Below are 23349 nucleotides of genomic sequence, written 5' to 3'. Positions count from 1 at the left end.
GAAGTCTTTTGTGTCTGTAGATTGGATATAAATCACGTATGTGGTGGAAGTTAAGCTGTGCCTGTCTTTGTGACAGTGGTTATGAGCACCTTCCCTGAAGAAATGCCCTTAGCCATCTGTAGCTACCACACTGTGACTCAGTGATTTGACTTATGTTTCCTCCCTTATGGTTTGAGTCACCTATGAAATGAAACAGTTTGGTTTTGTTTTTTTTTTTTAAATTTCCAAAAATATGATTTTTTCAGTTCATCTGGTTCTCCTCTGCTGCCCACAGCATGTTTTGCTGCAACATGGGCTTCACAGTGAAAAATCACCCCATCTATTTATGCTGACATTCAGTATGTTGTCTCTATTGTCCAGCAGATGGTAGATGACAGTTCAGAGCAAATAAATCTCGTTGCAATTCCCTAACTAGATGGCAGATGGCATCAGTGGAGTTGGTGAAAGATTAATGCCAATTTGAGCCAGCTCCTCTGCTTTCTACTGGCATCATCATGGAAGCAGATAACCAGCCTTTCTGTTAGTAAATGCTATTTAGAGTAACATCTATGATGTTGATATCAATTTCCTGGATAAATCTACATAAACTAGTTTCATAAAAGTGGCTTCTTCTAAATATTTGGAGGCTTCCTGAAATTTGTATTTTGATAAATGCATTTTAAGCTGGCAATTTTTCTTGTCTCCTTAGCTGCTTGTTTCCTTTTATGTGCCACAACAGCTGTTTATACAGCTACGTGGTGAACCAGCTCAGGGAACTGATCCAAATGAAGAGTAACTGGGTTTTTTTCTTTGCCGTATGGATTGTTTCACCATAGCTGCATAAATATTGGTGCAAATACAGCAGACAGATGTGAAATGGGGAGTAGGAAGAACTGGTCAAGGGGTACCCTAGCATGATGTTGGCTTGGTGTTTACTGAGTTGTAGTTTTAGTATCTGTTTTCCAGGTTAGTGGGCTGCTTAGAATGAATCCATTTGATAGTGAGGAAAATCATAGTGTCTTAAGTCCTTTTCAAAACTTGAACATAAATTTTCATTAGTCTTAAGTCCGTTATTAGTCTTAGTTTAGTATAAACTGAATTTTGCTCAAAAACTGAGCATCTCTTCGATAGCTATCATTTTGTCTCCCTTCACAATGAATAAAAACTTCCTTACTATTCTTTTAGTGAAGTGTGAACTAAGGTATGTCTTGCAGGTTGAAACATAATGGAAGTTGCTGCCTTTTGAGAACATGGTAGTTTTAAACAGTCTGTAGTTAATATATTGGACCTATTTAGGGGAACTGAAGGCTTAATTAATATTTTTCAAATTTTCAGCCTGGCAAGGGATAAAGAGGTAGTTTGTATTTGCTGAGTCAAGAAGATCAACAGTTTGTTTTGTTTCCTCCCCACCCCTTGGCAGAGAGCTGAAATGCGTACTGGTAGTTTATGCCTAAAAATATTGGAATTGGAGTAAATCTGTGTTGTGATTTTCATAAATCACTTAGACTCTTTAGAGTCTTAGATAATTAGAATCTTATGCATGGGTTCTCTTCTACTGAGTCAGACTGCTACAATTTTCTTTCTTGCTGCTCCTGTGTATTATGAAATTCTTCCTCTTAACTTATCCTGTGCTCATAAAATCAGAAAACCAATAAAAAAGATCCTGGTTTTGAGTACTGGATGTATTTAAAAGTACTTAGCTACTGAGACCCTGAGATTAGCAAGCTAAATGATTACAGGTGACTCTTCTTTATTATTTGCTTTTTTATGGTATCTACTTTTCAAGATGTGTTTCACCATTTCAGGGAGGTTGTTTTTGCTTGTTTTTTAGCTACTGAACACTTCTAATGAGATACTCGAATTTCATCAAAGATGTCTTTTTTTACTCATTAGTTGGCTTTTTGTATTTTTCTGCTGTGCAGAACCCTGAGTTCTTTCTAAGGAGAAAAATGCCATATTCTTAAAACATTTGCATGCTTTTGATTTATTTTTATTTGAAATGAAAGTGAAGTGCACAATTGCTTAAAATAAAATACATATTTCTTTCTTGTAGGGACTAACCTTAAAACTCAGAACAAGGATTCCTTGGAAGATGCTGTCTCTAACTCTCCAGATCCAAGTAAGCAGGAGAAAGGTTTGGAAAAGAGTTTGCATAGGTGGGAAGATAGGGAGGGAAAGGGCATGTACATATATAGAGGCATCAGGAGGTGGTAGGCGAGAAACTGAGGAGCCTACTTGGCTTTTGGCAGTATTTTATTTTGCCCTGCAGTAATTTGCAGGTTTTCCCTGTACTGTGTGTCTCACTGTGATTGCAGTTCTATATCTCTTAAGAATATATGAAACTGGTTGTTGTATTACATCTGAAATTCTTTCCTTACCAGGCACTATTATGCAAAAAGCTAAAACTGCTGAACTCTTATCTGCCTCTCAATAGGAAAAATTTACTTGGCACCAGCTAACTGAAGCAGAAGTAGTACAGTCAGTTTCTGATTTTGTTACCATTTACTGAGAAATATCTGTCTTCATCTAATACAGAAATAAGTGTGTGACTGCTTAAGAAAACTTTTTTTTTTTCCTTATAGCGGTCTGTCCTGTATTACATTCTTGTACAGTGTTCCTGCCATTAATGTTAACATTTTTATAGTAAAATAACTTTCTGTCTGTAAGATCTCTATGGCAAGATGTTAAGAAATAGTAGCTGGCCAAGTGCCTTGATATAGATCATTTGAGGCAGGTTAGAATGTAGTGCAGTAGTGAATTGAAGATTTGATATAATTTAGTTAGCTTTTGCTTTTTAATGTCTAGTTTTAGATCTCTAATCTCAAAATTGCAACATAACTCTAGGAAAGGGTGTGGGGAAAGATTGCTTTTCAAGTCACTATTTTTCTGGTCTTCCCACTCCTGTGGATCTGTCTTCTGTTTTTGTAACTACAGAAATACTCCCTTTTCTGCTGTTGTACTATTCCAGAAAGAGGCTGGTCTGTCATTCTTTCTCTCCTCATCCCTAGCTCTTTCTGCAGTTGTCTAGGATGCAAAGCTGGTCTTGTTCAGACTTGGAATGTTGATCTGTTTTATTAATAATGAGTAACTGCACCTGACTCGCTGTAATTTTGAAAGAGTGGTGGCTATGTCAGCTCTAGCTTTTCAATCAAGAGAAAATTAAATGTATTAACTTTGAATGCCATTTGCATGATGGGATTGAATTAGCATGTGCACTGCATTGTTTAACAAACTCTGTCTCTTTCTCTCCCTCCCTTCTTCCCGTCCTACTTTCCTTTTCCCTTCCCATTCCACCCCCTTTTTGTCCCTGTTGACTTTATGCCAACTCTGTTTCTGTCCCTCATTCTAACTTTCCTCTTCACACATTTCTTTCATCTTCCTCTGCACCCTGTTTTTTCATGGGTGACCATATATACCCCCATTGTCTGCCCCCCCCAATGATACGACGAGGCAGTTCTGACGCTGTCTGCTCCCCCCGTAGTGCCAGGCTTCTGTTGTACAGTTGGAGTGGACTGGAAATCTCTCACTACTCCGGCATGTCTCCCTCTTACTACGGACTACTTCCCTGACCGTCAGAGTCTGCAGAATGATTACACTGAGGGTTGCTATGATCTCCTCCCAGAAGCTGACATTGACAGGTTTGGCCAGCACCTTCTCTGTAAAGTAACTTGCATTGATTCAAAGCGCTTAGGGCGCAGTTGATGGAAGAGAAACTGTACAAGAGAAAGACGAATTGCTAACATCGTTAGCAGCAGAATGCTTAGATTTTTCTCTTTTCAGTGGTAACTTTGCACCTTTTCTGATGTTACCATCTGACAGTATCGTGTTCTGCAGATTTTATGTTATAAATTTTTTGCGTACAAAACTTTACATCTCTTGTTCTGTTGTGTTTCAATCAAAAAAAATCAACCTCAAGCTATTATTTTTGTTAACCTATTTTCTAGAAAGTATTTTGGAAACAGTAAATGAGCAAATGCATGTGTATACACAGTGATTGAGATGCTTATCCTCACTTTCAGGGATCTTAGTTTAAAGAATCTTGGTGGAAAACAGTGTTAGTGGGATAAGTAGAACTTCTTGGCTTCTCTTGGAGGTCTCTGGTAACTGTTCCTTAATAGGGTTGGTTTGGTTTTTTTCTGAAGCTGTCTCATCTTCTTAAACACTTTTCAAACTTGCCATAACTTGTAAGACATCAGAAAGACCTGTTCACATTGCTGCCTTATGGGAATAAAACAGAAATATTAGTCAGAGTGATTGAAATGCACAGGAAATAGCAGGATTAATGAAGAAATGTCAAATGTCCCTTTATAGCAGGAAAGTGAGGTTCAGAGCAGAAGTAGTTGTAATAAGATGCCATAGTGATGTGTCTTTTAATCTCTGTGTGCTCTAGACTTCCTGCTGTGGGAGAGGGTGGAGCATTGCCTGCACACTTGCAATTCTGAGCTCTCCTGAATGTTTACAAACTGCACAGAGATTCTCTGCAAAATGCTGTAAAAGTGATCATTGGTGAATTTAGTGGAAGTTTCACAACTGTTGTAAGCAAATTTGTTACTAGTTGCCAAACTGCTTTCAAAGGCATTAATAAGTATTGCCAGACAGCTAATTACCACCTGTTTAAAATAGAAAGGTACCCATTTTTCTCTCCTGTTCCTGCAGGTTGGTTTTCACAGGCAGAGGGCTCCACTTGCACAGAGCCCAGTGCAGGCATAAATCCTCAATCGGGAAATGCAGAGCTAAGAATAGGTGTGTAGTCAGCTTCCTTATTCTAGTCTGCTTAACCTTTGTGTTCAGGAGAGATGAGGAAGGAGTGCAGATGACAGCCCAACAGGTGTTTGAGGAGTTTATTTGTCAGCGTCTCATGCAAGGCTATCAAATTATTGTGCAATCCAAACCACAGAAACCAGCCACAACTGTGCCACCCCCGCTCAGCAGCAGTCCCCTTTATAGTCGAGGTGAGTGACTTCGTATTGACAATTCAGTCTTTTGTCTTTCTGTCCTTCTGCCAGTCCCAGTAACCCCTATGAATTGGGCATAGATGCTTATTGAAGCCCTCTGTTCTTTTTTTCTTTCTTTTTTTTTTTTTTTTTTTTTTTTGGTGTGGTTTTGTGGTTTTGTTGCTGTTATATGAAAATCTTTGCTGGGGGAGAGCCTGATCTGGGGCAGCACAAACAACTCAGCTGCACCGTGAAGGGACAGGTGCAGGACTTTTGAACTGTAATAAGAAACTGGCCTCATTCATGATGGTGAACCCAAATGAAATATGGCTTGAGTGCTGTTTGGTTGAATACATCTTAAACACAATTCATATGATGACTGCAGAAGACAGACCTAAAGCTCCCAACTAGAAGCAGTTTCCCAACTCTAAAATAACTGTGAAGGTTCCATGTAGACAAGTAAAACTTCATTGTCCTGAAACCATGAGTCAGCTAAACCTCATTAAACCCCAGAGGACTGGAGTGGGTTAAGTGGGTATCATATTCCTTTGAGAGAATCTGACTTACTGTTTGACTTCTGCCTTTTTTTCTGGATATTCTCTAGACAAGTCAGCATGATACAGTGTTCATAGAGCAGGGAATATACATGAATAGGATATGATTGTTATTCACTGGTTTGGGAACAGGCAGCAAGGCTCCTTTGGTAAAGTGCCGAGCTTAAGTGGTTAGTTCCAGGAATGAAGCACAGAGAGGAAGCGAAAGTGGAGCCCAGCTTTACCATCATACCCACCAGTTTCTCAGCACTTCATATTGACTGTTCTCTAGTTGTCCTGACTAGAGAAGGTCTATATTTGTCATGTATGAATTGTGAATGTCCCCCTTCTTCAGTTGTGATAGTAGGAAATCTTAACTGTAAGAACAAAAGGCTCATCGTGCATGTGTTCCTTAAAAAGGTGGCCTGAAAGATGGCTTTTAGTTTGTCTTGAGTTCAGAAGCCCAATTCTAGAGTCTCTTTCTATAGGTACCGTTTGTTGACAAAGGTCTGACTATTGCAGTAAGCTGAAAGGGGGTATGTTTTGCTTTTTACAATTAGGTCTTGTATCAAGAAATCGACCTGAGGAAGAAGATCAGTACTGGCTGAGTATGGGCCGTACTTTCCACAAAGTAACACTAAAAGACAAAATAATTACTGTGACTCGATACCTGCCAAAGTGAGTATCTCTGAGCTGTTTGCTATCAATGTTCTGATGAACATGCTTTTCCAGCTGTCTGTACTTGCTTGAAAGAGCAGACTGTAGAACCTTCTTTCTCTTCAGGAGATGAAAGAGAAGCACTGCTATTGATGATGCTGAGATTAATGTTTGTGTCTTCTCTTTTAGGTATCCATACGAATCTGCTCAGATAAACTACACTTACAGCTTGTGCCCGTCACACTCTGACTCTGAATTTGTCTCTTGCTGGGTAGAATTTTCCCATGAGAGACTAGAAGAGTACAAGTGGAATTACTTGGATCAGTATATCTGCTCTGCTGGCTCTGAGGATTTCAGGTGAGATCTCCTTTTCCATCCAGACTGTTCTGTGTCCTAATTGCCTCTTTTCCTTTTTGACCTAAAATTTCTTCAACACGTTCAACCCACAAATGCTCAATGCTCCAGGGAGAGTAACTGGCCTGCTTTCACTTGTATGGTGCTAGCAGCTGTTGCCTTGTAGGAATCTTACTCTGTTGCTGTTGCATTCTCTGATCTTTGATACAAAGTCTTGATTGCAGAATTCAGCATAAACTATTTTTTTTCCTCTGCTACAAATGCAAAGAAATACGATGGCATTTTGTACCACACAGAGGCTTTTCTTGGCTTCTTACTCATTTCTGGATCTGACTCAAAACTTCCATTTAGTTTGAATCTGTTGAAGGCTTGCTTGAGTCCTAGGCTTAGCTTGACTGTAGTCCTACTCCTAAGCTATGCAGAGCAGGGCTTCTTATTAGCAATGTGGAATATCTCCACTAGTATCAATATCCTTTTTGATATCTTCTCTCAACAAAACCTATCTTTGTTTCTTTTCACGTCTCAATCAAAATGTTTCCTACTCTAATGTGTACCTTTAAAATTCCTTTTTCTTTGCTTATTTTTAGAGAAAAAGTTGTTGTAGCCTATCTTTTACAGAAAAGAAAATATATTTCTATGATACAATTACTTTGAAGATAGCCTTGTTCTGTCTTTTGCCTGTGAACTTTTTAATACTTCACAGTCATACTCATATTGCTGACCATTTGTTTGCATATCTGCTCTTTCTCATTCAGGGACAGCAGAATGAGATTGTCACTACTCACTGAAATTTACAGCAGATAGATATGTATTTTACTTACTGTAAAATCCTTCATAGGAAACTGTGCTGAACTCTCTCCTGTCTTCCGTGTTCCTTCAGCCTTATTGAGTCACTGAAATTTTGGAGGACCCGCTTTCTGCTTCTGCCTGCCTGCATCAGTGCCACAAAGCGCATTATGGAAGGAGAAGTGCACTGCGATGTGTACGGTGACAAGCCCCGTTCTGATGAGGAGGAGTGGCAGCTCCTGGATGGATTCATTCGCTTTGTGGAGGGTTTGAACCGCATTCGTCGACGCCATCGATCTGATCGAATGATTCGAGTGAGTCAGCTTTTAGTTGGGTGAGAAGCTGAGTTTGAGTTTTATCTGAACCATCTAATGAAGCATTAGCAGAGACACTTTAAGACAATCCCAAGCAAGTTGGAGGGTATATGTGTGTATGTGTGGGTAATCCATGCATAAAGCATAGTGCTGATTAATGTACTATTTCAGATTTCAAATAGTATGGCCTTGCTAACACCTTGCTATTCTGGAACTAATTACATTTACCTGGAATGTGTATCCCGTGCTGCTGTGGCTGGAACCAGAATCAGAACAGTTAGCTCACTCAATGAGAAGCCAAGCTCTTCTACATAGCAAAGCCATGCCTTAGTCTGTTGGTGCTCTGTTTTTTCCTCAGCTGATGTTCTCTTACTATAAGCCTGATGCCACCTCTTTGCAAATGTGCATTGCTTTGTGCTGTAGGTGTGGTTAGCCTGGACATGTTATTGCACCTTATGATGCAGATAATTGATAAAAAGGGATCTGTGAGGTAGTTAAGCTGGTAACTTCTAGCTGGGTTGGCTGCGTGCTGCAGACTTAGGAAATGGATTGTGAAAAGAGAACCATATGGGTGAATTCCTGGTGAACAGTAGTTTCAAGAAGGTGATGAGAAACTGGTCAGCGCGTATGAAATTCTTTTCCAATTCACACGCAGAATGGCGTAATCTATTTCAGAGCAAATCCACCTTTTCCAAAATAACATCCATTTTATTTTGAGATAGCATCCACACAAGACTCTAGGCTGTTCCATTTCTTGTATACCTGTGGTTTAACTCCCTTTTTAAAGTGTACCTATTAAAGACCTGCTGACGTGAGGTGTTGTGTTCTTGCTTACTAGTTAAGCCCAGCTTGACTAAAGTCTGTGCTTTCATTTTTTCTTTGTTAGAAAGGGTCTGCCATGAAAGGCTTGCAGATTGCTGGTCCAATTCCCACCCACTCTCTGGAGCAGTCTGGGCCTCCCATTGGGAAGAAAGGAACCTCAGCACTCTCAGCTCTGCTGCAGATGGAAGCCAGTCAGAAGTGAGTCTCTACAACTAGGCTGTGTGAAGAGCACTGGGACATCCTTCCTGTGTATTCCACCTGGGCTGGCTAAAACAGATTTGGGGAACTTTGCCTCAAAAAGGGATGTGGGATCCTGCTTCTTTAGTATCCTTGTGGCAGGCAGGGCTGGGGAAATACTGGTTTTTTCCAGTGACTTCCTTGTGTTATGTTTCCATTAATAGAATACATATCAAAGACTAGAAAGGAACATGGAGACTAGAGAAGTGAATGTCCAGTAATTTAGAAAGAGCATCTTTTAAAGTAGCATTTTGTCCTGGTTTCAGCTGGGATAGAGTTAACTGTCTTCCTAGTAGCTGGTACAGTGCTATGTTTTGAGTTCAGTATGTGAAGAATGTTGATAACACTGATGTTTTCAGTTGTTGCTCAGTAGCGTTTAGACTATAGTCAAGGATTTTTCAGCTTTTCATGCCCAGCCAGGGCACCTGACCTAAACTGGCCAGCGGTGTATTCCATACCATGTGACGTCCCATCTAGTTTAGGAACTGGGAAGGGGGGGGCAGGGAATCGCAGCTCAGGGACTGGCTGGGTGTCGGTCGGCGGGTGGTGAGCAATTGCCCTGCGCATCATTTGTACATTTCAATCCTTTAATTACTACTGTTGTCATTTTATTAGTGTTATCATTATCATTATTAGTTTCTTCTTTTCTGTTCTATTAAACCGTTCTTATCTCAACCCAGGAGTTTTACTTCGTTTCCTGATTTTCTCCCCCATCCCACTGGATGGGGGGGGAGTGAGTGAGTGGCTGCGTGGTGTTTAGTTGCTGGCTGGGGTTAAACCATGACACATTTCAGTCCATTACACATCAGATTTGTCATCTGTCTGTGATTTGCCAGTACAGTTGTATCCACATAAGAAGAGCTTAGCTGGGACATACGTGTACACAAATACATGACACCAGTTGAGTGGTCTCAGTATAAACACTGGGTAACAAACAGAGCCTAAAGAAAATAGCTTGTTTGCACTGATAACATCTATTAAAATACCTGTGAAACTTCTGAGGTTCTTTCTCAGTATTGATCTAGAATGGTTCAAAGAAACTCAGAGTACTAATACCAGATATGCTGTAAACACAATTTAAAATATTGTTGCTGTTAAATACATAAGAGATTTTAATATTTTTTTAATAAGGTAGTATTACGCATGCATAATAAAACTGAGTAAGTTCAAGTGTCCATGTTGTTTATGTGGGGTAAAAAGTACTTACAGAACTTTGGATTGACTCTGTGCTTCAGACTGTGGGAAAGCAAATGTCTGAAAATGCAGTAGTACCTCTCTTCAACAGTTGCCTCCAGGTGGAAGCTGACACAGAGTATGTTTGAACAAACTCTGCATTCCTTCCTTTTGTTTTAGGACACTGGGGGAGCAGCAAGCAGCAATGCTTTCTGGGAAGAGCTCTGGGCAGCCTTCAGAGAGTGGGAGCATTGCTATCACACCTACCTATATGGACAGCCCTCGTAAGGTAAAGACTTTCTGGTGTGTCTTTAGCTACCATTTTTACATAAGCATTTGTCAAATAATAGAAGGTTATTTCTCTAAGCACATGGCTACGTCATACTACATCTTACTCTCTAATCCAGCAAGGACTGGTCCTGGACCAAGGATGCTCTTAAGGCTTTGTGCGCAAGGGTGTAAGAAGAGGTTGGGGCACAGCCATCCTTCAATTCTTTAACACTGTGACAATGAGATAGAATCCCTGGGATGCTATCTCATTGTGTTTTGCTAATTTAAGTGGTATTTGTTAATTAGTCCATTTCCTTTTCCGGTAGCACATTTCATTTCAGTCAGGGTTTGATTTTTAGATTTAGTAGTACAGCGCTGTCTGCATCTGTATGAAGGCTGTCTTTAAGAGCAAAATCAAGCTCTAGACCGTGACTGTGTGAGGCTTCAGTGGAATTTTAACAGCAGGAACTCCAGTCACTTGCATCTGCTTAGAGGAGAGGATGTGTTCCTGAGTAGTGATTTAGATGTAATTCCTTCACTGGCTGGATTCCAGGCTGGAGAAAACTGTCTTCCTGGAGCTCTGTTCAGACACTTAAAGAAAAGACTGTGCTGTCTCTCAGCCTTCCTGTCAACTGTCCTGTGAGTGCCAGGAGGGCAGAAACTCCACCTCTAAGTCCAGCCAGAAGTACTTGAATATTTTTCTGTATTCTGGCATGAAGGTCTTTCAGCAAAAGTAACAAGGAACTGAACGAAGATACAATCCCCAAGTGTGACCTGTCTTTGGGTTCAGCAGTTGAAGTATTGCAAAGAAAAAGTTCTCAGATTCCCCACTATCAACTTAACCATCGCTTTCAGTGTTTTTCTCTTAGCATCTAGTGTTTTGACATCCACCCTTTTCTGCCACCACCTAGGAGGGACAAGTGTTGTGTTACTCTGGAGACCTGGATAAGTGATAGAGTAACTGTAGTCATCTTAGTAATAGACACCTATTTGTAGAATGAGAGTGTTTCCAAAACACAGATGAGATTCTGGAGCAGGTCATGCTAGGCTTGGAAAAAATAGGCGCAGAAATTGACTTGAGGCATGTTTGCAAACTTCCAGATCATAATTCAGGCTTTGCATTCTCCTCTTCTACCATTTTGGAAAATTAACTTCATCAAACTTCCCTCTTTAAATACAGAAATTGTAAATATGTCTTTCTACCAGTAAAACCGGTGAAAATTCGACATAGGACACAGAACAGAAGCATGTTGTGCCTGGTTGTTCTGTGGGGCAGAGGGAAAAAGGCAAAATGGGCTTCCGTAGCAATAGCACACTGGTGTGTTGGAAACAAAGTAGCAGACTTTGTGCAACCAGCAACTGCAAATAAGTAAATGAGATCTTGTGTAATTTTAAAAGTAACTATATTCAAAAGCCTTTCTGGAGGGCTAACCAGGGAATCTGGAAGAGTGCGTTATCAGTTGAAAGCCTTTCACATTACAGTAGTAAACACTCCTACAAATATTTACACGTAGGGACTGGGAGAGAAGCTATTGGGATCTCCAGATTGATGGTTCACAGTTAGAAAGGTGCCAGTGGACAGGTAGCCTTATCAGCCAACTTTATGCTCACTTGGAAGCATCAGCAAGTGTGTGCCTCGTTCCCAGGACGACACAACTCCTTTAGGGCTCACCAGCATGGCTATGTCTATTGGCTGTCCAGAGCCTTGCAGCCAAAATACTGACAAATTGTCACAGCTGTGTGCTCTGTCAGCAGCCAAGGGAGCAAGTGCTTTTCTAGGATGCTATGCAGTGCTGGATTTATTCCAAAACAAACCTGAGCCACTGGCTCCACCTTTACTCTGTTTCAGAGTAGGACTGACAAGTCACTTCAGCCAGTTACTGGGCAGTACAGTATGATTTTAACAGAGTGAGTTAGCTTAATGCGTGATCTGTTTGGGAAGTTTTTGCCCTTATGGATACAGGGTGCTTGGCTCTGTTTCTGCACTGCGTAAACTGCCAGCCATATAACCCTGGCGTTGATTCTTTCCAGAAAATGTTTTGTATGTACGTACCAGGGTAAGCATCATCTTAATTGCAGGCTAGACAAACTGTTTTGCCTAGGGAACAGAATAAAGAATTGCAAATAAAGAATGAAAATCTAGTTCTAGAGTTCCACTGCATTGTCTTATGTGATAAGAGAATCTTGACACATCTTTGAATAGCAGCCGGGGATAAATTCATCCAGGGATTGCAAGTAGGCGGGGAACATAGCACAGGCAGTATCTGTTTAATTTTGCATCAAGTATTAAACACAATGTTGGAAAGATCTTTGCGATTAATTTTTTTCCCTTTCCTTTGCACCGTACCAGACCTGCATTTGAGAGGAAGAGTGTGCTTCCTGAAAAGAGCTTCTTTGCCTCTCCTTCTTTATCATTTGAATGACTGACAGATTAGGAAAAAAAAGCTGTTCTCCTTTGGATATTTGTCATTACACATGCAGTTCTACAGGTTTCTGTATCACTATTCAGCTTTGCATTTGGGATGGAAACCCACATAATTTAGAGCTCAAGCCTTACTCCTGTGAAGTGTGGAGGGAAGGCTGTAGTTTCAATTGGCTTCTGATCAGTGTGGTTTTCAAAACTTTGGAAAAGCATCTGTGCTAAGGAAGAGCAATGTCTTGTTACAGAGGGAGAAAGTAAGGGTATGTGTGTGAGTAACTCCTGATGCTTTGCGTTCTGCTGCATCAGATGTTCTGGGTCTGTTTGGGATTTGCATTCTCCTCATACTTTCTCTCTGTGGTCATTTCGTATTTGCACAACCTTGTATTTGCTTTTCTTCAACTCCTTGTTCCTGTTGCTGTTGCCATTAATGGGCCTACTTCCTCTGATGCCTTCAGGATGGGGCCTTCTTTATGGATTTTGTTCGCAGCCCACGTACAGCTTCAACCTTCTACTCACAGGTTAGTTTTGAATGGGGTGCTGTCATCTCTGGCTTTTGGACAGAGGTGATGGAAAGCATTTGTTGTCCTGAGCTTGCCACGTGGGGAACCTGTGTTAGTTTCCAGATCTGCTCGTTGAGAGGGAGATGTGCAACATTAGCAGGACAAAGTGACTGGTGGTGGTGGATGCGACTATTTCCTTCCACCATTCAATGTTTGTGATGTGCTTTGGATGTTCATGTGCCCTGCCTTACTGTCCTTTGCAGTACTGTCTTGTCAACTACTGAAGCTTCTCTTTTTGTGTTTCAGTAAGTGCTTGTTTTCCATCTTCCCTTGCTAAACAAAATGGCAACAGCTTACTCATCTCCTTCTTGGCTAAATTTCTTCTATGGTATTTGACTGACAGGTGGTGGCTCTGGGAGATCCAAGTCAAATTGTGTCCTTAGATTCTTAAATAACTGAGGGCTGAAAATATTGGTGTCATTTTGGTTTAAAAGAGTCATCGTGACAGAACTTGTTTGTACACTTAACACCAGTTAGGAGTTAGCAATAACACGGTGTCCATAGAAAATACTGCTGGTTGAAGTGAGCTTTGAGAAGGGAGAGTGGATTTAGCTGGCTGTGGGGACTGTAGATTCCACATTGGAGCATCTGCCGTTTTTGGCTGCCCAAAAACAGGCATCTGCCATTGCAGAGTGAGAGATCTTTGGGATGTGAGAAATGGCATAAATAAAGGACTCTGGTCTGGCTATCAGACCTAAGTCAAACTACCAGCTTTGTGATTTTTAGCTGTGCATGTGCTGTGGATTCATCATGGCAGATCAGCCCTCATATTTACACCAGCTTGACTTACTGAGTTACTCTGCTGTTCGTGTTTCTCTCCCCCACCTATCTAGCTTTTATATAAGATGCCTTTCCTAAACCATACGTGTTAATGACAGATGGCAATTACAGCCTGTACTTTGCTGAATCTTTCAGCATTCATGTTCTTTTTCAAATGATTTTATGTTAATTTTGTGAACTATTCAGTCTACCGTTGGAGTAGTGCAAGTGTTCCTGCAGGAGGAAAGTGTTCTTGTTGTCTTGGCAACATAGGTGTGGGTGGGTGCCAACCAGCCTCCTGATACTACCCTAAGAAAGGAAGGAAGATGAGCTGATTTCGTGCATTATGAAACTTGAATTCCGTGTGATACATTTGCATATTTTTGTCTGAGAGTTAGAGTTGAAACGATTTTTTTCTAACAGCTTACTACTTTTCCATAGTGATTAAGTTTCCTGTTCTGTCCATTGTATGATTATAATCACAGTTATTCACTCAAGTTGAAAATGTTAGGTTGGGACTGGTGTTGCTGGTTTGCCAGTAGTTCTCTCAACACAGTTGTTGCTGGGTTGGTGATCCTCCTCTTACTGGGGTCTGAATTTTGTGTTTGTCAGTAGTTCTGTAGTGATGACAAAACTAAGACTGTATTTATCCTTTCTGCCTATGCTTGTGCTTGCCTTATAGTATTGCTTGTTGTTAACTAACTTGAGCTTGAGATGATGCAGGGAGGGGAGAAAATGAGAAATGGATTACCTCATAAATTTCATAAAGATGTTGCTGTGTTTACTCCTTACAGGTCTCTATAGATCAATCAGTTCCTGCAACCTCTGATGGCAACACATTGATAACCATGGGGCAGTTACCTGATAGGAGCAACACACAGACCTTGGGAAGTTCCCAGAATGTTGCAGACCAAGGATATATCACAGCTGGTGTTGCAGAGGGCAGGTAAGAAAAGCACAGTAGTGCTGTACTGCAGTTCTGTTCAGTTACATTCCCCTTTCTGGTGTCAAGGAATGGGCACTTAAACAGGAACCTGAGAACAAGATGTGCTGTGTCTGTCAGCACTAGAAGGCACTTGTCACAAGACCTTACTGCAGCATTTCCACATGCAGAAAGAGTGGTAGTAAAATAAGCCTTGCAACCCAGTTTTCCAGAATTAAATGAACACAAGGCCTGATTTCCCCACCCACAAAAAGAGCTTCATTCTTCAAGAAATGAAGAACAAAGAAATTCCATTTCTGAAATCTGTTAGCAGAAAACCAGGCTTTGAATTGACATCTGTCTTCTGTCTGTTTTAGCAAAGGGGTGGGCCCTGCAGGTCTAGTTAGATTGAGTAGGTTGATGAAATCCAAGAGGTTCTAACCTGGAGGCGAGACACCAGGGAGGAAGCAACATTGAAAATAAACTATGTTAACACCTGCTTCCTGCAGTTGTATATTACAGTAACAAAAAAAAAAGCCAACCTCAAAATGTTTGCTCTCAATTGCTCCCGAGTACATCTGTATGTAATACGATGTGCATTGGTTCAATATAGCCATGACCTGATGACCTCAGGGGGAAATACAGGTCTGATGCTTTTAGTTGTCCTTCTTGAGATGAAAAAGGAAATAAATGTGGCAAAGTCATTGTTGGGAAGAGGAGAGAGCATTTTTCTTAAATATGCATATTTGAACATATTTGGCAGCTTCCTTGACTTTTGAACATGCTTCTGTTTACTTCCCAGCTCTCAGCAGTGTTCAGCAAGCACTCTGACTTCCTCCTCCACCTTGATAGAGATTCTTGAAGCCATGAAACACCCCACGTAAGTTTTTAATATAAATATGCTTAACATCTGTCTAGATGTTTTGTAAGAGGACATGATGCATGGAGTCACTCAAAGGAGAGCCGCATGTCAGCTTTGGAAGAGTTTTAAGCTTCCTTTTGTTATTCAGTTCCAATCTCTCCAACAAGGAATTTTAGAGAAATTGAGGTACGAGTATTGCTGCAGAGACTCCAATTATTAGAATCCCAGAATCTTGTCAAAGCAAGAATTCTCAGTAAGATGCTAAAGTGCTGTTAATGTCAGCTCTTCATCTTGTTATCAGAAGCTAATGGTATGTCACTCTGGGGGCATGGTGTGTTTCTTGTCCTGTATCTTTAGCCCCCTTTTTTTTCCCCAGCAGTGATTTTTGTCTTTGTAACTTAGAAGAACTATCAATCAGTCTGTGTTAACATGTGTGTGACTTGCTGTGATTCAGCACAGGGATCCAGCTGCTCTCTGAACAGAAGGGCCTTTCTCCATACTGTTTCATCAGTGCAGAAGTTGTACACTGGCTGGTGAATAATGTGGAAGGTGTGCAAACCCAAGCCATGGCAATTGACATAATGCAGGTAAGAGAACTATCAAGGGGTATATGGAGGGCCAGAAATACCTCACTCTGTGACGAAAGTAGAATTGTAGAGGAAATCGTAGCAATAATTTCTCTTTCTTACTAAAATCCTCTTATTGATAGGTATTGAAAACAGTGTTCAACAGACTATGAGGTAATGATGACATTTTTTGGATTCCCTGTCACAAAACAGCAATGTATTCTTCAGCAGTAATACATATTATTTTTTCCACGTCATATATGACGACAGTTCTGTGTATAACCTCCAATTAGCTAGTAGTTACCAAGAACTCTCCATTGTGTTAGAATTATGAGACACTACAGTGTGATTTGGTTTGGGTTTAGTTTTTGTTTTTCTTCTGATAATTAGTTAATGGAGTTGTAATAAAAACAGCATATGACCTCTCTTTTATGGATGCTGAAGTATACACACCTTATGCAAGATACACTGCTTGTATTCATGAATTTTTTTTCTTCTCTGTCGAACTGTGTCAGGGCAGAAGGTTGGAAATGTTTTGGAGTTCATTCCTCTGCTGAGATCCCATATCAATTAACAGAGAACCTAGAATGTTTCCAACCTCTTATCTTCCTATAAATCCATCTATAAAACCAGAACAGGGTAAGGGAGGAAGCCAGATATCTGTGGAAAAGTCAAACACAATTTCCTAGGGAGATAAGGACTTGGTAACATTGCTGATATTCTCGTTAGGCACATATCTGGGCAAAAAGATGTCAAGAAAAAGAAAATTGTTTCTTAATGTTCTCTAGCAACCTTTTTATGTAACTGGAAGAGTGACTTCTCCTTTTTTATCGTGTTTGCTCTGTTCTCTTTTTTTGTTCAGAAAATGCTAGAAGAGCAGCTTATTGTCCATGCATCTGGAGAAGCTTTACGAACCTTTATTTATGGCTTTTATTTTTACAAGATTGTTGTGGACAAAGAACCAGACCGAGGTCAGCATTGTGTTATTACAAGACTTTCCTCATTATCCCTTCGCATAATCACTAGCTGTACTTGATTCTTATGGGTGCTGCAGCAGAAATGCATTTAGGGAGCAACCAAAAACACTGCTCTAAAGAGAGTCAAAAGAAATTCAGCCTATTTGAATAAAAAAAAATTGCAGACAACATAACCTAATTCTTTTTCCTTCCTTTTTTCAGAAAGAACTACATCTCTTTCTGGATCTTGAACACTTGTTTCTAACTGCAATCTGTCCTTCCCCTTGCTTTTTGTTCAGTGGGCATGCAGCAGCCTGCCATGTGGCACACAGCTGCCATGGATGACTTCTCCGCCTTCCAGAGGAAATGGTTTGAGGTGGCGTTTGTGGCAGAAGAGCTCCTGCACTCGGAAATCCCAGCGTTTTTCCTGCCCTGGCTGCCCAGCCGCCCAGCCTCCTATGCAAGTAGGCACAGTTCCTTTAGCCGCAGTTTCGGAGGACGGAGCCAGGCAGCTGCACTATTAGGTAGATGCGCAGCACAGGTGACAGCTGGGGAAGTTCAAGGGGATAGTTTGAAAGGGGAAGAGCAGCCAGCCAAGGGTATGATCTCACGTGGACCAGCAATAAAGCTGCAAATTTCATGCTGGCCTTACATGTGTCTTGCACGTGGACTTGTTCTCATATGCTGGAGGTGTGTTTCACTGGCTGAGCTGGCAATTTCTGCTTCTGAGTACTGGAATACAGTAAAAAGTATTCTTTAAACATGTCTTGTTCCTGGACCTCCCCTGCCATGTCATCCTCTAGAATTCAGAGAGGAAAATACTGACTTTTTCTCCTTGCAGATCCAGAGAGACTCTTCACAACCTGTTACAAGCATGGAGTTGTGATAAGTTGTGAGAACAGCAAAGCAACCAAACTGTACTTTAAATGACACATCTAACTGCTTCTTAGTGGCAAAAGCCACAGTGAGATCCAGATGTGTTAGAAGTTTTCTGTGATGTGATGGAGGTTTCTCGGCTAATCTGATCCGTGCATAGCCAGACTCCTTACATTTAAGTCTGGGAAGCCCAGCTACAAATGATCCCTGCAGTGTGGAAGCATTAGGGCTTGCATATGGAAGATCTTGCTGCTGGCCAAGATACCATTATAATAACTAAAGTTCTGTAATGTGTGAAGTATAACACTGACTGCCACTAACAGCCCGTGAAACATACTGGCCGCATGACTGACTGTGTTGTGTTGCTTTGTCAGCTTTTTGTTGCATTTCCAGGCCAGCCTGAGTCACTTGCTTTTTTTCTTCTTTCCCTGTTTAAAATTACGAGAAAAATCATTGCTATGGAACTGCAACTTCAGATTTACTTAGATGCATCATTTAAAGGCCTATCAATTCAGCATAAAAAGAAAATTCTGCTGTTCTCCTGTTTTGTATATTTGACCAGCTGAAGAGAAGTGACTTATTGCTGGTATAGTATCTCTTAAACCTGAAGTTACAGTAATCCCTATGTATTTCTGAAAGCCTTGTTGGAAGAGGAACAGCATCAGAAACTGTTAAGGGATAGGAAGTCTGAATTAGTGGTTAATTCCCTGAAGCCAACATACGCAGGATGTTTTTCCCTGTCACACGATAAATCCATTGCCTTGGCTAGTATCCAACCTCATTAGCTCAATGATTGGCCAGAGCTGAAGCCTGAACATAGGCTGGCATGAAAGTATTGTGATGGCTGGAGGTGCTTGGGCCAGATCTTGTTCCTGCTTTGATCTCTTACTCACTGTTTAGCCCAAGAAAACCACTTTACTTTTCTATGTCTGTCCACTTTTGTGAGATGAGAAGACTGACACTCCGTAAGCTTGCACCTAGGGAAATGGGCAAAGAAAAAAGGGTGCTTTAGTGCGCCTCTCACCTTTTCTTTAATGCCAGTCAGGAAAGGGTGTATTTCTTCAGTATGTGATGTAGTTACACACCTGTGTAGCCCTCCTTTTTCATTTCAGTTGGAATCATGTCCATTCTGCTATTTAACTAATTAGCAGTCCTTGGATGAATGAAAAATGCCTCCAGATTGCTCACATGCGGTCTGCTTATTCCAGGAATAATAGTTTCTTGGAGAAAAATCTAGTGTGGAACCTTTTTCTTACAAAGGAACTTGTTTAATTGATGTTTCTATGCTGTCCCTCTTCTAAACAGTATTCCAAAAAAACTTTAGCAGTTCATCTGAGGCAAGGAGCTTTACTAAACCCAGATGACCTCTGGTCCACGTGACTTCATTTGTTCCTCTCTTGGCTTTGATTTGGTTGTGGTTTTTATTTCTTCCTCTCCCCACCTTCCCTAAATGTCAGGCTGTGACATAAAATTGCATGCAAGCATTGGGAGCTCTGGAACAAGCTCCATGTATCTCTAAAATCTTTATCCCTCCCAATTCCCCTATCACTTGCCCAGTGATTGTCCCCTTTCCCTTCCCAGTGGAAGTCTGACCTCTGATATACCTAATCTTGTCCCTTTTGATTTATAGCAATGCATGCACTAGCAATTGTAGCGTAGTCTGTGACTGGAGAATAACCTGCCTGCTCCTCTCCGATTTACTCAATAAATCATTAGTTAAATACTCATTGGTACAAGACAATTGGGAAGCAGGTGAGTCCTCTTAAAATCAGATCTATGGAAGCCAGAGTTTATTCTGTTAAAATTAAGTTGGTTTTAATCTAAAGCTTCTGAATTCAGACACATGGATATTTCTCATCAGTTTTTAAGGTCCTTTTGATTAGCTCACCTGGTTGGACTGTTTTCCTGTTGCTTTACCTGTGAATTACAGCTGCAGGCAAGATGGAGAGAGAAGCTCCAGCCCTAATGGGGAGTCTGCATTATCTGGAAAAAGGAACAGTCTAAGGGAGCAGGGAGCTCATTCTTCACAGTGTGCTTGTTTGGGCACACTGGACTGTGGTGTTATCACTGACCTCTTAGCTAATGACCAACATCTAGCTGACTGAGCTGCTTTCGCTTTACAGCTTTTTGGGATGTTGTTTTCCAACATACTTAGTTACTGGCACCGTAACCTTGTAACGACAAGCATTGCATTCACAGTGATATTCTGCTGAAGAGGAGCAAGAAAAAGAAAATCACAAGATGTTGGTCTTTCTGACAATACCAGACCAACTCAGAAATTGCAAATGATACATTTTTCCAAAAGACAAAAACAGATCTTAAATACAAAACAAAACTGGGTGATGTTCTTCCATTTTTACTGGTTTTTTCCTTTTTTTTTTTTTTTTTTTCCTGTTCCTAAGCTGCAGTAACAGCAGTGTAAAGGATTTTCTTATAACTTTGAAAACTGTCTCCAGCTAACTTGCAATAGAAGTGAAGGTGGGAACTTTCCATCTACCTTGAGGAAGAACTTCAACCATTTTTTTAAATCCCATTAAGCCATTAAATTATAAGGTCATTTAAAAGCTGACCATATAAAATGGTGCACATCATTCTCTACTTAAGCAAAAAATAACAACATCCATCCTTCATGCATGCAATAAAAAAAAGGGCAAAGGTTTTTCAATAGTAGTTTTTGCAGCCCTTTGTTTTGTGTCAATTTTTAACATTATAGAAATGTTAAATTTTGTATTTGCCTGAAGAAAAGTTGAAAGTGACAATGTGGTTCATAGCAGGACTTTGGTCACAAAGTCAGGAGATCTGGGTTCTATCCCTGGCCTTGCAGTCTGCTATATGACACCAGCCAGGTCACTTCCACTTTCTGTGCTTCTCTTCCTCTCTTGCCTGATATCTGAGATTTTCTTTCACCTGGATGCTGGGGTGTCGGGCACAAAGGGAGCTGGAGCTTGGGCACTATCCCAGCACTTACTGCAAAGCAACAGAAGGTATTGCAGTGATCGTAATGCTGCTGCATGAATCTTGGCTGACTTTTCATGCTTTTACAAAAAGTGTTGGATATGCAGTTTTAGCAATGTGGTAATGTGGGATACTGATATGGGGTTAAAGAAACGAGAAGTTTAACTTCTAATCTCCTTTAGCTGTGGAAAGTCCTGGAATGCTCCCGCCCTGTGTAGCAGCACCCTGTTGTGATTTCTGGTGGGGGTGTATGGAAATATTAAAACCAATTTGGAATGTCTTGGGTATGAAGGAGTTGATGTTGTCTAGCCATATTTAATTATGGCACCGGTCGCTTATTGATTAGCTGCTTGACTCTTGGTTCTGTCTCTTTATTGCAGCCAAAATGTCTTTTGACTGCTTGGGGAGGTAATTCTGTGGCACAGACCCCTGATATGAGTAGTACTTCAGGTCTTTTGTGATCTGGACGAGCAGCGTTCTGGGACTATTCTGCTAGCCCAAAAATATTTGGGGATGAGTGGGAGGACAAATTAATTTCCAATAGCTTGTCTTGTTTCTTCTGTTCTCTTCATCCTGTCTCCCACCCTCTCTTTAATACATCTTTTAAATATACCCCTATTCCTTGGCTGCGTAGCTGCTACAGTGCCTGAGCAACGGACAGTGACGCTTGATGTGGATGTGAATAATCGCACTGACCGTTTGGAGTGGTGCAGTTGTTATTACCATGGCAATTTCTCCCTGAATGCTGCCTTTGAAATCAAGTTACACTGGATGGCAGTGACTGCAGCTGTTCTTTTTGAGATGGTAAGAGTCCTTGTGTTCTGGGTGGCTGCAGCAATGCCCGTCTGGCCTCTGTATCCCTTAGACTACTGGGGACACTGTCATGGGAAGTATTAGGAGAGTGGGTTGGATCTGCCCTTATTTCCATAAGTAATTTTACTAGTGCTTGTTAGCATTGCTGCATCTGGTCATCATTTATCATGCTATCTATAGTCCTTCTGTCTGGAGGATAGTGTTCTGCTTTTAGTGGGTTTCATGCACAGTATGCAGAGATCAGTACAGGTCAAGGTGATAAATTTAAGTCCCCCTTAGGCAAATCTTAAGCCCTGAGCTGGGACTTTAGAAAAGAATCTATTTTACACTGCATTCCTTCTGTCCCCAAACCTGAAAACTTTAAATCTCAGTGGAACTGCTTTCATGACAGGGCTTTTCCAGGCAATGTGTTCTTCCTGTTCAGCAATACTTTTTAGCTTTTCTTTTTAACTTGCTGAAAACATTTTGAATTGAAAATGCAAGTGGTTTGTGTCACTTCTTAATTTTAGATTTTTTTGTTTTCCCCTTTGTAGCTTCTGTAAAACTCAAATTATTTAACACCAGGTTTTACCCCACCCAGCCAGATAGCACTAGGTGATTATTTTTGCTTTTGTTTAAAATCTATTGCACTGTTCCAGTAAAGCAGCAGTGCTTAGCCACTAATGATAAGTAGGCTGAATCAGTTCCTGAAAAATGTCCTATTTTAAAGTGCTTTCTGATCGATGTGGCGCTTCAGAAAGGAAAGCCTGATGTCTTGTGCTTGTACTGCTTTGCTTACAAGGACGCTTGTGTGCTTGCCATGCAAAGCAAGCTGAGCCTGTGGAGAATTGAGCATGTCTGATCTATTCTTGGGGAATAAGTTGCTCCTATGCACGTAAGTGCCCTTCTTCAGTTTGGCATATGTTGTATGATTCATTGTTTGAATCTTTTCTCAGGTTCAGGGTTGGCATCGGAAAGCCACATCCTGTGGTTTCTTGCTAGTTCCAGTCTTGGAAGGCCCATTTGCTTTGCCCAGTTACTTATACGGAGACCCACTTCGAGCTCAGTTGTTCATCCCACTCAATGTTAGCTGCTTGTTGAAGGAGGGTAGTGAGCATTTGTTTGATGGTAAGAAATGTTCTTTGGTTTACCCCTTCGTATACTTTTCTGCAAGCAGGTCCCTTCTGGCATGTAGCTGACGTGAAGAACCTCATTTACCAGACATGCATTAGCTGGATGAAGGGCCTGTTTCTACCTTTCAGCAGCCATCCTCAGATAGGTGGTGATCAGAGGAGGCTATGCCGGCAGGCTAATCAGCATGCAACAGTATTATGAAGTTGGCAGCAAGAAGTACCAAGGCACAGGAAAGGTTGTCTCCCCAGTGGTCTTTGTTGCCATAATGTTGCATACACTTATAGAGCCTATATCAAGTAGTTATTGTTTGACATGATGCTATACTGTAAGTCTGTTTTGCTGGTAGACCGTGCCCATCGCTGCTCTGCATTTGTATCCTGCATTTGTTTATTCTCTCCCTCAGTGAGATTAGGCTTTCATGACTGCCATCCTCCTTTTTTTTTTTTTTGTTGCCATGGTTACATTCACGGTAAGAGTGTTTGCACA

The 23349-nt window shown here is 41.0% G+C and overlaps 1 protein-coding gene across 16 annotated transcripts in view; it reads left to right on the top strand.

Moving 5' to 3' along the window:
* The window catches only part of DEPDC5 (DEP domain containing 5, GATOR1 subcomplex subunit), a 49076-nt gene that overhangs the window by 21909 nt on the left and 3818 nt on the right, over nt 1–23349 (top strand). For 9 of the 16 annotated variants that reach the window (XM_075041693.1, XM_075041683.1, XM_075041685.1 and 6 more), the window contains exons 25-40: nt 2033–2098; nt 3434–3617; nt 4771–4931; nt 6007–6124; nt 6293–6460; nt 7338–7557; nt 8444–8577; nt 9970–10078; nt 12937–12999; nt 14595–14746; nt 15525–15602; nt 16039–16171; nt 17013–17121; nt 17406–17630; nt 21572–21741; nt 22686–22857. In XM_075041693.1, the coding sequence (XP_074897794.1) occupies nt 2033–2098; nt 3434–3617; nt 4771–4931; nt 6007–6124; nt 6293–6460; nt 7338–7557; nt 8444–8577; nt 9970–10078; nt 12937–12999; nt 14595–14746; nt 15525–15602; nt 16039–16171; nt 17013–17121; nt 17406–17630; nt 21572–21741; nt 22686–22857 (2262 nt within the window). Of the gene's footprint in view, nt 1–2032; nt 2099–3433; nt 3618–4770; nt 4932–6006; nt 6125–6292; nt 6461–7337; nt 7558–8443; nt 8578–9969; nt 10079–12936; nt 13000–14594; nt 14747–15524; nt 15603–16038; nt 16172–17012; nt 17122–17405; nt 17648–21571; nt 21742–22685; nt 22858–23349 lie in introns of those variants that run through there. The other 7 variants (XM_075041688.1, XM_075041686.1, XM_075041691.1 and 4 more) reach the window with 5 other exon arrangements.

The sequence above is a fragment of the Buteo buteo genome, chromosome 11, assembly GCF_964188355.1.
Source record: "Buteo buteo chromosome 11, bButBut1.hap1.1, whole genome shotgun sequence".
NCBI lineage: Eukaryota > Metazoa > Chordata > Aves > Accipitriformes > Accipitridae > Buteo > Buteo buteo.
Note: the sequence above shows the minus strand (reverse complement) of the source record. Positions and strands in the feature narration are given on the sequence as shown.